The sequence below is a fragment of the Diplotaxodon limnothrissa genome, linkage group LG8 (assembly GCF_057381915.1).
Source record: "Diplotaxodon limnothrissa isolate DT_005_m linkage group LG8, D_limnothrissa_male_GT1.1, whole genome shotgun sequence".
In the NCBI taxonomy this organism is placed as follows: Eukaryota; Metazoa; Chordata; class Actinopteri; order Cichliformes; family Cichlidae; genus Diplotaxodon; species Diplotaxodon limnothrissa.
The window spans coordinates 23,616,539-23,633,629 of record NC_140603.1 but is presented as its reverse complement, the minus strand read 5'-3'; the positions used below and the strand labels follow the sequence as shown (position 1 = coordinate 23,633,629).

General features: G+C 40.6%; 1 protein-coding gene across 1 annotated transcript in view; it reads right to left on the bottom strand.

Annotated features, from left to right (window-relative positions):
• The window catches only part of pgs1 (phosphatidylglycerophosphate synthase 1), a 54,753-nt gene extending 39,411 nt beyond the window's left edge, over nucleotides 1-15,342 (bottom strand). The window contains exon 1 of the mRNA XM_085361532.1: nucleotides 15,227-15,342. Coding sequence (XP_085217658.1) covers nucleotides 15,227-15,342 — 116 coding nt within the window. The remainder of the gene's footprint in view (nucleotides 1-15,226) is intronic.
• Between the last annotated feature and the right edge of the window lie 1,749 nt (nucleotides 15,343-17,091).

Sequence of the window (17,091 nt, the reverse complement as noted above, 5' to 3'; positions counted from 1 at the left end):
GTTTTTTGGAAACTAGAGCTCATTTTGAAGTTGAAGCCAGCAGCTTGTTTCAAGAAGGTTGGAACAACACACAGGAAAATTTGTGTAATGTCAAAACACACCTGGTGGATCCAGGACTTACAACGATTGTGCCATACATACTGGTTTGCATTTCATCTCAGCAAAATCCCTTTTCTATACTTTTGCTACTTCATTAGAGTCCAGATTTGCTTCCAGCCAGGCTGGGGAATGACGAGTTCATTTCACATTTGTTTATTCCATTTAATCAGCTGAGTGCAAATTCCAGTTCAAGGAAATCTGCTTCACCCTCTGAAGTCTTAGGCTACGTTCACACTGCAGGTCTTAATGCTCAATTCAGATTTTTTGATCAAATCTGATTTTTTTGTCTGCTTGTTCACACTACAAATAAAATGCGACAGCAAACGCGTTCTATTGTGAACGCTCAAAGCGGCCCGCATGCACAAAAGAAGACGTCACACACAACGCGCTCTGTTTAGACCCAGAACACACAACATTGTTTGACTGATGGCCCTTAATATAAAGACTTCGGACTTGAAAATATTGGATTTGTGCCGTTCACACTGTCATACCATGATCGGATATAGGTCGCATAGGGTCAAAAAAAAAAAAAAAAAAAAAAAATCGGATTTGATGCGCTTTCGCCTGCAGTGTGAACGTAGCCTTAAACAGGTGCTATAGTTTTCATTTGGGTCCACTTGGGTCTCAGTGCTGTAAAATTCATCATCAGATTTTGTGGACTTCAAATAAGTGCGGCAGGAATGACTACTCATGTGTGGCATCTTCTGCATCTGCAATAGTTTATAATTTATCATCGGTTATGAGTCAAACCCTCAGCTATCATGATCTGCTTTTTTTATTGTTTTCAAAGATTTTTCAATAAAACAAATGTTTTGTTGAGCAGAGGGACCTTGCAGGCACTGCAGTTACCAACTGCTTTACCAACTCTTTTCTAGGTGACTACAGTCTCAGCTGCCTTTAGATCACTCACAAGTTCCTCCAGAGTTGTTCTCCTTCTGGTTTCACACTGTTCTCATTATCATTGAAACTCCATGAGGTGAGATTTTGCGTGGAGCTCCAGACCTAGGAAGCTTGGCAGTTATTCTATGGTTCTTCCATTTGCCATTAATCACACCAACTATTGTCACTATCTCACCCAGCTGCTTGGCGATGGTCTTCTAGCCCATTCCAGCCTTGTGCACAATCTTGTCCCGGACATCCTTGGAAAGCTCTTTGGTCTTGGCCATGGTACAGTTTTAAATCTGGAGAAATTTGTTTCTTCTACGCACCGTTGTCTTTTACACAGGTAACAAGTTAAGAAGGCTGCCAGCTCGTTACCTGTATAAAATACACCTGGGAGCCAGAAATCTTCCTCATTGATAGGGGAGCAAATGCTTATTTCCTTCATGGAAATAAAAAATTCATTTATAACTTTTTTGAAATGCATCTTTATGGATTTTTTGGTTTTTGTTCTTTGTCTCACTGTTCAATAAACCTACCATTGAAATTATAGACTGAACTTTCTTTTGTTAGTGGGCAAACTTACAAAATCAGCAGGGGTTCAAATAAGTTTTCTGACTGTACACTTTGCACTTATTTACATTTGGTAATATATTTTATGGATGAATAAAAGTAAGTTAAAAAATGTTATTGTTATGATGTTTGGCATAACTGAAAGTACATGCAATATCAACCATCTAATCTGGTAAATTAGTAACACGACTGTGTATAAAAAAATTTTTTTTTAAAGGAGGCAGAGTCTTTGAGAGGTACTCAAAGGCCACTCTGTGAACGACTGTGTCTAAGAATAGCTCAATTTAGGAACAAATCAGTCAAACATGACTAATCAAAGCTAAATTTCAGGATTGACTGTAAAGCCCTTTACAACCCTTAGTAGTCTGATTTTTTGTAAATGAAAAACAAGATTGTTTTTTTCCTAATGAATCACTGACTGTTGATAAAAATCTGAGAAAACCCGTAAAACATGTGAAAAATGTCAGATGCTTATCTGATGAAAATATTGAGTATGACGGAAAATAATTCATGGCTGCTCAAATAAGAGTTGTATTCAGGAGCACGGATCTGTGGGAAGATGTAACCCTTCATGTGCTTTTTTCTTTTGTCTGCATCCTACATTCATCCCAAAGATGCGGCTCTTTTGTGCTTCTCACACAAGCATGCAGTCTGACAATGCAACCACATTAAAATAATTACAGGGTGGAGTGTTAACCTCAGGCATGCTTGCAACTCTTATCGGCTAATTGTCAGAAGTCCTGGCATTCCTTTACATTGTTTACAACTGTAGGTTTCCTTCTAATGGAGCCTTAGCTTGACGCTCCGCTTGGTCCCTCTTTCCTTATCCACAAAAAACAAAAAAACGAAACCGCAGTCCTTGATAGCTTCTCAATATTTACTTCAAAAGTCCAAACAGGTACACAGCAACAGAATTCCAAATTACAAAAACTTATAAAGGTCAATTCAAAATGGATGAAGAGAGATTGCGAGGTCAAAAAACCATATGGCTCCACTCTCCTCTCGCCCAACTTCCTGTTTTCTGCACTATCAAAATAAAAGCATACATTTCAAATTAAACTGCATGTAGGCTTCTACATTACCGGCCCCTAATTGTTATCAATGTCTTTGAAACAATTACTACAAAATCTTTAACTTAAATGAAAAGATCTATGGCTACATAACTTAACTGAACTTCAACTATCTTAAAAGAATCTTCTTTCACTTTCCTCCCCTCAGAGGAAACTAGTTCTTGATTTTCGAAGAGTGCATCAATTATCTTCAGCTTCTTGCAAAAGGCACAGCTTTGTAACTGGTCGACAAAGCTCATTGGTCTTGGTCTTTACTTTCACCTGACGCACCAGACCTTTCTGGTCTGGAAAGGTCTCTACGATTCTTCCTAGTGGCCATGAATTTCTGGGTGCTGTGTCATCTACGATCAGCACAACGTCACCAACATGGAAATTTCTCTTAGGTGTAGTCCATCGTTGACGCTCTTGGAGCTGCATGAGGTATTCCTTGCACCAGCGTTTCCAAAAAATGTCTGCAAGATATTGGATGTGTCTCCACCTGCGATTTACATACTGGGCATCCTTGTTGAAGATTCCTGGGGGTAATTCTGGCTTAACCTTCAGCAACAGGAGATGGTTGGGTGTTAAAGCCTCCAGGTCATTGGGATCTGAAGATTCCTTTGTAATAGGCCTGCTGTTTATAATAGCCTCAGCTTCACACAGCAAGGTGTGGAGACCTTCTTCATCCAACAGTTGTTCTTTTACTGTGACGTTCAAAATTTTTCTCACTGAGCGGATGAGTCTCTCCCAGCTTCCTCCATGGTGAGATCCTGCTGGTGGATTAAAATGCCATTGGATCCCCCTTTGCTGCAATGATTTTATGATCATACTGGAGTTCCATTCTTTAATTGCTTTCTTTAACTCACTGTTAGCTGATCGGAAGTTGGTTCCATTATCCGAGTACATCTCTTTAACTTGTCCTCTTCTGGCAAGGAATCTTCTGATGGCGTTGAGACACGCATCAGTGTCAAGTGAAGATGCAACCTCCAGATGTACAGCTCGTGTGGTAAGACATGTGAAAATGACACCATATCTTTTTACTTGACTTCTTCCCCTTTTTACCAGGAATGGACCAAAGTAGTCAACACCTACTTTGGTGAACGGAGGGTCATCAGGCAGGATCCTGCATTTTGGTAAATCTGCCATTATTTGTTTGCCAGTACTTCCGTGTAGCCTTTTACAGGTGACACATTTTGACAAGAACCTTCTAATGGCTCCATTTGCTCCAGGGATCCAAAATTTTTGACGCAGATGAGCCAACATGTGATTCCGTCCGGCGTGAGCTGTAACATCATGGGTATGTCTTAACACAAGCTGTGTGATATGTGACTCCTTTGGCAAGATGACTTGCTGCTTAGCATCATCTGGCATCGCTGCTCGACTCAACCTTCCTCCAACTCTTATGACTCCATCTTGCAGTACTGGAGTCAACTTGTAGAGAGAGCCTTTTTTCTTCACCCTTTGATGTTCTTTCAGCATTGCCAAGTCCTGTTCAAAACTTTGCTTCTGACAGTACTTCACAATTTCCATTTCTGCTTTAGACAAATCATCACAGGTTAGATTTTTTCCCTTGAAAGCTTTCTTGAATTGGCTCATCCTGATTTCCTCACTCATTGTGCTTGCTTCCTTTCTCTTTGCTATTAATTCCTTAAGCAAACTCTTCAGTTTCATGAACCAGGCTACAGCACGCTTTAGCTTTGTCCAAGATGAGTAGTGATTCATCAGCTGGTCTACTGCGTCTTTGAGCCCTTGCATCTGAATGACATGTGTCTGAGCTTCTCTTTTGACCTCTAAGTCATCAAAATCCAGCATTCTGGGATCTGGATTCTTCGGCCACTGATCTTCTGAGCAGAATAGGAAACTTGGTCCCGAAAGCCAATCGCCACATTTTAAGAATGCTGCAACAGTCTGTCCTCTAGAGACATGATCTGCTGGATTCAAAGTGGTATTGACATATCTCCACTGCCGAATGCGAGAATGGCTCAAGATTACTGAGATCCTATTAGAAACAAAGGTCTTGAATCTTGTGCCTTCACTATTCAAGTACTTTAGCACAGCCGTGCTATCTGTCCAAAAAACAGATTCATGCAGTTCTACTTCTAGTTCCTTCTTTAGAAGTTTATCCATCTTCACTGCAACTGTTGCGGCAATCAGTTCCATTCGTGGGATGGTTGGACACTTCAAAGGTGCAACCCTTGCCTTTGCCATTACCAAGGTGGACTGAGTCTCGCCACTTGCATTGCGCAGCAACAGGTAGCTTGCTGTGCCATAAGCGTCTTCGCTTGCGTCAGCGAAATGATGCAACTGCGCAAAGACTGGTGCACCAAACTGCTTTGACTTGATGCTCCTGTCAACTCCAAAGTCGTCAAGCCTTTGCAAATCTGCAACCCACTTATTCCAGCTCTTAATGACGTCCTCCGGTAGGTATTCATCCCAGCCGTATTTCCTCTGACATAAATCGTGCAAGATTTTTTTCGCACACAGAATCACCGGAGCAACAAATCCCAGTGGATCAAAGATGGAGCTGAGAAGGGAAAGCAGTCCTCTTCTAGTGTTCGGTCTGTTTTTAAGGTTGATCTTGAACTTGAACTGATCTGATTCAGCACACCACTGAATTCCCAATGCTCTTTCCATCGGCAAATTACTCTCGTCCGGATTCAGAACTTTAAATCCTTGTGCTCTTTCTTCATCAGGAATTGAGTTGAGCAACTTTCTGCTGTTGCTTGACCATTTTGTTAGTCGAAATCCGCCTTTTGCCAACATGTTCCTCAAGTCAGAACACAGGGTGATTGCTGCATCTTCCTCTGCAATTGACTTAAGACAGTCGTCCACGTAAAAATTTTTCTTGACTGTCCTTGCAGCTTCTTGACCAAATTCCCTTTCGAAATCAGTAGCGCATTTCTGAAGTGCAAAAGATGCAACACTTGGCGAAGAGGTGGCACCAAAGATGTGGACCAACATTTTGTGTTCTGCAAGCTTCTCCTTGTAATTCTCATCAGACCACCAAAGAAACCTGAGGAGATCTGTATCTTCCTTGCTGACTCTGACCTGGTGGAACATGGCCTCCACATCAGCCATTACTGCCACAATCTCCTGTCGAAACCTCAGGAGGACTCCCACCAGTGAGCTTGTCAAATCCGGTCCCTGCAAGAGATGCTGGTTCAGCGATGTTCCTTGAAAGCTTGCCCCGCAGTCGAAGACAACACGTAACCTTTGCTTGACCGGATGTCTCACTCCATGATGAGGCAAATACCATGTTCGTCCCTCCAGTGACTTACATTCAGCATCGTTCAGTTTGATCGCGTAACCCTTTTTTAGGATATCATCCATATATGCAACATATTCCTCGTAAAACTTGACATCTCTGGTGAATCTTTTCTGTAAGTTCAGCGCACGTTGCACTGCGACTTCTCTGTTGCTTGGCAAGCACAGCGCCTTGCTTCTCACTGGAAGACAAATACTATAATGGCCATCCTCCAGTTTTGCAGACTGAGACACCATGTTCAGAAACTGACGATCTTCCTTGGACATTTCAAGATTTTCGTCTTGTCCTGCATCAGGAAAGTCCTGCTTAAACTGTAGCTGCCAGAGCTCTTCCAACCTGGCTACTGATATCCTATTCACAGTCACTTGTGCCGATCTGTTTCTCCCACTCATGTCGCCTCCACTCCTAAGTGGTCCATTTACTGTCCAACCTAATATTGTTCTCACTGCGTAGGGTCCATTGTCCACGCTGTTTACCACCTTAAGCGGTTCCATGGCTTTGGGAACATTCACTCCTATGAGTAATCCAACATCCGCTTGGATAGTGGGAAGTTTCACTTCCGTCAGGTGTGACCACCTGTCAACATCTTCTTGGCTTGGGATATTGTTTTTACTTACAGGAATGTGGTCTTGTGCATACACCTCTGAAAGTTTAATAAACTGGCTACCATCCAGACTACTGACTTCCAGTCCAGTCACAATGCAGGTGTTCACAACAGATTCATTTCCCATCGTGCGGAGTGAAATTTTCGTAATTCGTCCATTCAGTTTCAGTTGTTTTATCAGTGACTCTGTCACAAAGGTGGCTGAGCTGCCTTGATCCAAGAATGCATATGTTGTTACTGTCTTGGTTCCTTTCTGGGCCTTGACACGTACTGGAACGATTGGAAGAATACAATCTTCCTTACCGGCCCCAGTCATGCTGAAAGTTGCTGTTGTTTGTACAAGAGCACTTGATACGAACTGTTGAGCAGCCCCCCTTGCTGTTTCTTCTTGTGAGTCCCTATTGGTGATGTGCAGCAGGGTAGGATGCAGTCGAGAGCATTCTTGACAATGGAGCTTGTCTTTGCAGCTGCTACTCATGTGGCCATGTTTCAAACAGGCAAAACACAGTCCTATGCTCCTTAAAAATTCAATCTTGTCCTTGTGAGGCTTGTCCTTGAGCTTTCTGCAGATTTGGAGGTTGTGTTGCTCTCCCTTGCAATAAACACAAGGTTTGCTGCTTGAATCCACTTGGACGGTCCGAGTTTTTGATGCCACTTGTTTGGCACTTTCTGTCTTGTTTTCCATTTGAGGGTCAGTGATTGCTGTTGTAAACACTTTCTTTGGTTTGAATGTCTCTGCATATTGTGGCTTTGCTCTTTGTCTGAATGAGTCCTTCACACCTGTTGTAGTTTCCCTTATATTTCCATAAAGTGGGTGTAGCACGTACCTAACTTGCTTATTGATAAAGTTGACAAAATCCTTAAACTTTACCTTTTTCTTCGTTTTGTCTTGCAGGTCACAAGCATATTTTCGCCACGCTTCTTTAAGTTTGTAAGGAAGCTTGTTAGCTAATGCCCTTAGGTTAGACGTATTATCCAAGTCTTCCATGTAGTTAACATCTGTCATTGCATTGTAGCAGCCGGTGAGAAACAATGCAAAGGACTGTAGTGCAGTGCCGTCTTCTGGCTTAATTGTCTGCCAATCCAAGGCCTCCTTTATGTAGGCTTCAGCTATCTTAAAGTCATCTCCAAAAAACTCTTTGAGCATTTGTTTCGCCTTTGTATAACCCACTGAAGGTTCCATGTGGATGCAACTTTTAACCAACTCATGTGGTTGTCCACTTGTGTACTGAAGCAAATACTGTAGACGATCACGATTATTATCGGTGCGGTTTTCAATTCCATGTTCAATGGAACCGATAAAAGAGTTGTATTCAAGTGGATCTCCGTTGAAAGTTGGAATGGAGATGTCAGGTAATAGAGAAGCTTTGTGATTCTTTACCAGGTACTCAGTGACATTAACTTGCTGAGAAATGGCTTGACACAAACTATCGAGCACAGGTTCACCGGCCCTTTCAGTGCTTGGCGCAGGCACTGTCCTTTCATGCATTGGTGTCTGCACATCGTCGCCATCGTAGGGTGCTGATGAGACGTACTGCAATGTTGGGTGGAATGTGGTTTTAATTTCAGTTTTGCCATTCTGATCATCATCTGCAAAAATGCTCATGTCTGGCTGTGTATCTTCATATTTTTGCAAAACTTCCAGTTTTGCATCTGACTCAGCAAGGGCAGTCTGCATAGCATGCATTTCCTTTTTAGCCTTTATTGCAGCCTCTTTTCCTTTCATTTCTGCGTACCAATCCGCTTCTTCCTTTTCTATTGCCAAACTCTTCTCCAGAGCTGCAGCCTTTGCCTTTAATGCAGCACGCTCCATTTCTACCTTTAATCTAATAGAGGAAGATGTAGAAGAAGATGTAGAGGAAATGCTTCCGCGCTGTGATCCAGATCTACTGGAGCGTTTGCTTGCCGACTTTGATGACATGGACCTATTGTCTGCCTGCTTTCTTGTGTCGTCCTCTCTGTTCTGTTCAGAGAGTTTCATGACTTCATTCATCCACCCTTCACATTTCCAAAAGAAATCATTCAGGGACTTGTTCTTTGGATCAAACCAACTATTTTGATCTTCCAAAAATTCCTCTTCACTCATAAGTTGTTGCAGTTCAGAATTTAGGCTAGCAAAGTCTTGCTGCAAAGAGCTAAAGTCAACTCGTAATTTATTTTTAACGAGGTCAACGTTTGCATCATCTTCCATTAATTGCTCAATTTCTTTTTTCATGCCGGTTAATTGAGAGAGCTTATGTCTACGTGTGTTGACATTTCTAGTCTTGCAGTCTTCCATAGCCTTCTCAGTCATTTTTACAATCCTTTTTCCACTGTTTTGTTCGTCCATGGGTAGCAAAATTCCAAACTCAATCAATACACATGCACCTCAGCAAATTAAAAAAAAAAAGGCAAGGCAATTTAAGACTTACGGTTTTCCATCTTCAGTTTTTCCTCGGTTCGGTATTTCCTTCTTACTTTATAGTCAGGCGTTTCCAAACTCCATTAATCCGTGAAGAGCAGGTTTTTTGACTAATGTAGGTTTCCTTCTAATGGAGCCTTAGCTTGACGCTCCGCTTGGTCCCTCTTTCCTTATCCACAAAAAACAAAAAAACGAAACCGCAGTCCTTGATAGCTTCTCAATATTTACTTCAAAAGTCCAAACAGGTACACAGCAACAGAATTCCAAATTACAAAAACTTATAAAGGTCAATTCAAAATGGATGGAGAGATTGCGAGGTCAAAAAACCATATGGCTCCACTCTCCTCTCGCCCAACTTCCTGTTTTCTGCACTATCAAAATAAAAGCATACATTTCAAATTAAACTGCATGTAGGCTTCTACAACAACCTTATATTAACCAGAATACAAATACACGGTCTTGCTTTTGGCATTTGACTTTATGTAAATAAATAATAATCAATAAAAGCTACAGAGTCACATCACAGTCACACAGAGTCTAATCATAAACACACAAGAGTGATAAAAAACATCAAGAAACATAACTTCCTCATTTCTACTCATCTTACTCCAAATTATCTCCCTCCTTTTACAACGGTGCAAATTACGAACGTTATCAAACAGAGCACATCAAGCTCAGTGATTCAGCTCTGTTGTGTGACTCAGCTGACAGGAAGCCTTGACAGTTTTCTGTAAGTTGTAAAAAGACAGAATGGTGTGACAGAGGAAATAAAGATCACACTTTACAATTAATGTTCCAACAGCGTCATATAAAAATATCAGCTTTCAACTCATGTTAGGGGGACATAAAAGTCTACAAAAATAAAATAAAACAAAGTCAAAGTCGATTTATTTTAAAGGGCAGACATAGGAGGGGCATATAATCACCGCATGTCTTCTAAATAAAAGAATTACATAAGCCATCTGATGACTATAGGCAAGGCAAGTTTATTTGTATAGCACAATTCAACAACAAGGTGATTCAAAGTGCTTTACAGAGACATTAGAAACAAAAACAAATAAAAAGCATGGTTTAAAATTGATTAAAACAAGCAAACAAACGATGGAGTTAACTCCCTTTGATTTAACAGAATTAGAGGCTATGCTAGCAATGCAAGGCTTTAGCTGTTGACTTCAATGAACAGAGGAGCTGTTCAGTTCGTCATGTGTATGCACCGCATCTGATTTGATTTAAAGCATGTGACTTAAAAGTCCTTGTAATTTTAAAGGACTTACATCCTCATTCTTGTCAACTGATCCACAGCCTATTCATTTAGCAAACAGGAAATGCTACTTGTTATATTTTAGACCTCGTAAGATGTAAATCCAGAACTTGCAGAAGCCAAAACACTAAACGTACTGAAAGGTGAAGAGATGAGTAAGACGAAGAGCTCCGAGCACTGATGCCACAGATACTAATCCAACTTAGCGTAAATGGGACGTGGTGGGATGACCAACCACAGTTGACAGTATAAGATGGACATAGCCACTATGATGTCACTCATGGGTTTTGGGCTCCATATCTTAAACCTGGTCTAGAGCAGGGGTGTCAAACTCATTTCACATCATGGGCCACATACAGCCCACTTCTTAAGTGGGTCGGACCAGTGAAAATCCCCTTTCTGTAAGTGTAAAGACATTTAACTACACACATTCGATATAAGAAAAAGAAGTGCGATGTCAATAGCACAGCTTTTTTTTTCTACATGATAAAGAAATGCTGCTGTGGTTAACAAAGATTTGTAAAATTAGAGAAAAGGTCCTGGTAGATCATTTTCCAGATTCTCCTATAGTTACAAAACTGATTTATTCACAGATATGTTTATGTGGACCCTTTTTAAAAAAAAAAAAAAAAAAAAAAAAAAAAAAAAAAAAAACCCAGACATTTCTATAGTCAATAGTCAAAAAAGGAACTTTTCGGTCATTTAAATGTTTATCTATTACTTAATTACTTTGTTGTAGTATTAACGGCCGTGGGTGACATGTTTATCGGTAGGAAAAGCTGTAAAACGTATGAAAATGCAGTAAAAACTTCAAAATCTATGCTCTACTTGACATTTTTTAAAGCCGTCCAGTGGGGCAGATTGAAGTCCTTACTGGCCCCCAGGTCTTATGTTTGACACCACTGGTCGAGAGGTTGTAAGATACCAGCAAGATGAATTCAACAACTTTGACAGTATAGAAGACAGACACGGATTCCACATCACAACAGTGAAGCCAACACTGAAATGCTTTGATAAATGCTTAGCCAATGAGCACACGGTTTCACAGCCAGATCCTCGTCACATCCAAGTGAAACTGAAGCACAAATTTATTTACAAAATGCACCAACACCATAAACTTGGCGGAGGTCCAGTTGATGCATGGGTAAAGCTTCTTACTAAAGATGCAAGCAGACAGCTGCCACTGTTGGCACACCTGTCAAAGTCAGTCACATCGCCAGCTTTAACGCTTGTGATTATGAAAAGTGACAAGTCCTGAAAAAAAAGAAAAGAATTCAAATTTAACCATAACCTGTAGGTCCTCAAGAATCCCTAAAAATGTTGAACATGCCAAACGTTTCAAATAATGAAGTCAGAGTATCCCTGTGAATGAAAAAGTCTCAAGAAGGCTTCAGAATGCCCTAAGCACTTGTTATTTTCTACTTTTAACGCTGTATTGCACCACAGCGAGAAACATCTCTCAGGTACACAACTCTGTGTGAATACAGAGCTCCACCCCTCTTGTCAAACCTTGTGTTTGTGAAGGGCAGCCAATCAGAAGAAAGGCTCTGACCCTAAAAGTATACGTGCTGAAATGGCTCGTTTTATTAAACAGGATAAACTGAGATTTAGCACCCAGACCCAGATAGGATAAATAGAGATTTTTTTATTTTTTTAAACTGTAAATCAAGTAAAGCCACTCCAGTAGAAGAATAAAAAATGAGCCCATCTATGTTTTGGTTATAATACTAGGGACTTGTTACAGCATGTGTGCACAAAGTCCAAAGTTCTAGCATTCATAAAAGAGCCATTCCCAAACTGCTGCCAAGAAAGCATGAAAGCAATATACTATGGAATGTTCGTTTTTAAATTCCACAAACTATTTCCTTCTGGGAAGCAGACTCGACCCAGGAACTACAGTTCACACCAAAAAAAAAAGTAATGAATGTCTACACCAAGTTGTAAACCTTCAGGGTTAAAAAAAAATGAAACCAGCAGAGAAGTTGCTCTAATTTTCTAACTTCAGTCACAACAATAAATTTAAAGCCTGGCACAAAAGATGATTTGGGGGGTTGTAGTTACTCCTTCATATCACTGTACAGCTGTATCATTTTAAGGCTTAAAGTTAAAGGCATGGCTTTGATAGACAGGTGCCCTGTAGCACTTAGCTGGGTACCTGTATCTGTAAGCTGTGGAGTTTAAGCATGCCAAGCAAGCAGCATCTATAAGTGCACTTATAGATCTGGTGTTTAAATGCACTTACACATTTAATCGAACAGTATAATGTACACAAGAGTGACAAATATGCCACGCAATCGTCTTCCCCATGAGAATCCTGCAGATCCAGAGATTTATTCTAAAAACTGTACACAGGCAAGCTGCTCATCATAGCAGGATGGAAAGAAGAATGTCCCCAACTTTTTCAGTCAATGTCTTACGTCACGAAGATGACAGCCAAGTAATCAGGCTGAATTCTTCACATGGTACAATTTTCTTTTTTATCTTCTTTTGAAACCATCCCTCAAAGACTATTTATAAGCCACTAAGTCAACATGAATGACTGCTGGGACACCCTAAAACCTGTTTACCTCCCCTACAGGGAATACAGTTGTTTTTAATTTCTCAGCTTTTCCTGTTCTGTCAAGTGAAAAATGACTGAAGTGAAAAGCTCTTTTTTCTGAAGTCTAAAGACGACTCAGGCGTGTCACTCCACGTGTTGATTTGAATAGACCCCAACAGCTGCTTGAGTTTAGTTGCAGCTGTGTGCTAGCTGTCACACAACAAGACTGGAGTGAAGGTGGTTGTCAGAAAGGTGTAGTAGTTTAGTATTAGTCACACGCAACGTTACAAAACAACCACAGCACAGCCAAGGCTTGTCTTAGTTAACCTAACACCACAGGTGAAAACAGTGCTTCACCCTCTGTACTAGCGTGTGAGCCGTGGGTTGCCGACCTCTGATCTAGATAGTAACGGCTGCATGGTTACTATCTAGACGGATTTCTCAAGTCCATTTAACATGATCCATCCACTGCGGCTGAGAGAGAAGCTACAGGAAATGTAAGTAATCATGTCCACCATCTCATGGATTGCATACTACCTGACACACAGTCTGCAGTATCTGAGACTTTATGATTTGTTGAGGTGCCATACTGGAGCTCCACAGGGAATTGTGCTTTTTCACATTGCCTTGTACACCTCAGGCTTTTCAGTAAAACTCAATATACTATGTTATTACTAATGGGAGAGAGTGGGAGCACAGAACACTAGGATATTATTTTGTGGAGTATTCTGGGAGGAATCATCTGCTTCTGAATGTGAATAAAATCACATAGACTACTGAAGGATGAGTACGGCTATACAACTCCTGTCTATCCTGTTGATGTGGTGGAGGAGTACCTGTGCGCCCGGGTTTCCACATCAATAACAAGCTGAACTGGAAGCCCAACACAGAGGCTCTAAACAAGACAGAGAAGAGCAGCAGTGGTGGGTGCCAAAAAAGAAAAAAGAAAAAGACAACATAATATTGCAATATTCCGTGTGGAAATATTGTGTCACTACAGGCACACTAGATATACTTATTTTATTAGAGGGCTAACCATTCTGCAATAACGTTAGCCAAGGAAACTTAAATGAACTGAACCGAAAAACTATCCAGCAATAGACTAATTGCAACTCTTGGTGACTAATGGTTGCCCAGAGTTTGAGGACGTTGTGCACTCATGATCACTTGCACAGGTCGCCCGATCGGATGCAACTGTCTGCAAACAGGTGCAGTGTAACTAACTGCAGTTTTTCTGACAGATTATTGAAGGTTTATAAACAACTGCCATTTATTTTTCTATTATCAAAAGCAGATTGCATGTAATTACCAAGTAGACCCCATTCAATCGCACACTGATAGCAGACTCTCTCATGCCAACATTTATGACAGGTTTTAGTGACAATGTTCATATGCTTTACAAGCTTATTTTACAGCAAAAATAACTGAAGCGAGATAACTTTATCTTACTGGATTTTGAGGACATAATTTGCTGTGTCTTGTTACTCCCAAATCTAACTAGCTAGTTCTACTTCATCACAAAGCTCAGAGCCTTTAAAGCTGGGGTCCCCAATCCCAGTCCACGAGGGCCGGTGTCCTTGCAGGTTTTAAATCTCACCCTGGGTCAACACACCCGTATCACATGAGTTCATTACCAGGCCTCTGGAGAACTTCAAAACATGTTGAGATGCAGGGAGAGCAGGGAACAGCTGGGGGACAGAGTGTCTCGAGAGTTGGAGACAGATGGAAAGGTGAAGATGCAAGGAGTAGAGGTGGTAAAGGTGGATGAGTTGGTCAACCATCCAAAGCAACAGTCAGTGCATGAGACAGGTGCAGCAGGTGGAGACGATTGCCTGGGGTGATTTTTGAGGAGGATAGCAGTAAGAGTGAAAGGGAAGGATTAGAAGGTGGTAGTGAGACCTGCTGTGATGTGTGGTTTGAAGACTGTGGCACTGACCCAAAAAAAAGATGAAGACAAGACGCCGAGCTGGCACTGACCATGATGGACAAGATTAGAAATTAGTATATCCGACAGACAGCTCGGATTGAGCAGTGTGAAGACAGGGAGACAAAGCTGGGCTGGAGGTCGATGCTAAAGATAGGGTGAGATGAAGGGAAATGATCCGCTGTGGCAACCCCTAAGGCCGAAAGACTATCATTATTACATCATAAGTTCAACTGCTATTTCCAAAATAAAAAAACAAATAAAACATAGCTGGTTTCTTATTCATTCCCATGGTGCACTGCGTGTCAGTTATGAAAACTTCCCCATATGGTTGCTGAGTCTCGTGAAGTTCATTACTGGATATTGATGCGCTAAATGTGACTCTAACTATGGTTATCATTTGCTGTAAACGTGTTATTTTCACTCGAAATAAGTCGGGGTTGGTGGCCAGACATGTTCACGTATAAAGGATTTTAAGACTTCGTGAAAACAGAGGGTCAAAATATTCGTGTCCGATGATGGGTGCATTAGCAAGAGCTACACTAGCAAGGCAAGCTAGAGGTGAGAAAGGCGCTAAGAGAAGTAACACTACAGCGGCAGAAAAAGCGCACTTTTGTCCTCGTGTGTCTTACCCTCCTCGCCGGTCCCGTGCACGGAACACCCGGTCAGATATCCGGGTAAAAACCCCAGCTATGGCCGGTGAGTACACGGAGTACACCAGCCTCCTCCAGGACATGGGAGCCGCCATTGCTGCAGCACTGCGAGTTTGAAAAAACTTTATAGACACCCCTCTCAGTTCACATACACAGACGCTTTCTACACTGTGCAGTACACAAGATTGTAGTGACAGCTCAAACCGTGCCAAGCAACTTCAATTCAGTTCAATTCAGTTGTATTTGTATTGCTTCAAAGCACAACAACATTTGCCTGAAGGCGCTTTAAACTGAAAGGTAAAGACCTTACAATAATAAGACCCTACTGTAATAGGTAAGGTGCTTTTCTTTTAATTAAATAAATTAAATATCGCTGGTTTGGGATCTGTTTTTCTGTGATTTTGGGGGTGATTTTAAGTGTCTTTTAATGACCTGCAAATTATTTATGCTCCATTTTTAAATTAACCACCAAGGCACTCTTTAAAAAAGACATATGTGACCACAGAAAAGCTTAAAGATATATTTTTGGTAACACATCTTCCTGTTCAGTTACCTGTTAAAGGTGTGCCTTGAAGATTTTCAGTCATGCAATGCATGATGTGCATTGTTTCAGCCGACTGATAAATGTGTGTGTATGTGTTTATATTTGGAAGGCTCATAGCACATGAGAATCTTCATTACTGCTGTCTTATAACAACAATACTCGCAGCAGTACGTTTCAGTAGAATGATATGGAGAACAATCAGGACTACTATCTAACTTTACTGCTTTATTGATTTCAAAACACTTTAAATATGAGTTGATATCTTTTATGGCCTTACAGCCTATGTTTGTTCTTGGATTGTTAATGAACATATTAGAAAGAAAGACCAGTAATCATAGCATTTGTAATTGATTCTCACTATTTTTCAGAGTAAATTTAAACCTTTTTCTCCTCTAAAGTTACAGATTTGGCTCTTAATTTAAAACGAGTCACTCTTTCAACCTTTCATTACATATAGGGCATTTGCATGCTCAAGCAACACTGTAGGCTGTTGCTCAAGAGCATTTGCAGTAAGTCAGATGTTTCCTGACACGGACACGACACAGCGGACTGAGGGACCCCTATCTTTAAACATAAGCCAGTTTGTTGTAGGTCAGATGCTATTTATCCTTCATGCTGTTAAGAAAGAGAAGGGAGAATGCAATGACAGCCCATGTTGATGCTGAATAGCTTGAAAATATCTGACCTTAAGGTAAGGCTTTGTTTATGGAAACTCAGCAGAGAGATTTGTAACAGCACAAGGAAATAGACATAAACCTTGAAAGTAGGTTACTTGATTATTTCAGTGAAACACCTAAAAAAAAATTCTACCTGTGCTTTTTTTCTTAATTTGTGCACATGTGCTTTTGTATTCTGTGTTTGTCCAAACAAACTACAGCAAATTTAATAAATAGTAGAGTAACATTCACTGCGGTACAGTTTTAAAATACTTGAGTCTTTACTCAACCTCAGCAGATTAAATATTGAATAGATACGAGTACTTTAATTCACAGCATTATGACAACTTTTCACCTAGATACAAATTTAGGGGTGCTTTTTTAAAAATAAAAAAATAATAATACTTCTCCTACCTATCTGGGATTACTGAGACCTGATATGTATTAAAACTAAGAATAATATTTGCATACATTAAGATATTTTTTGTTTAAGTCTTTAACAGAAGTCTGTGCATTTTCCTGGTAATCCTGGCAATCTTCTGCATCAGTAAAAGTAACCCTGCTAAAAACAAAAAAAAAGTAAATAAGATTTTTATTACAATCCTGCTGATTTTCCTTTAGGGAGAAAGAACAAAATGTCTTCT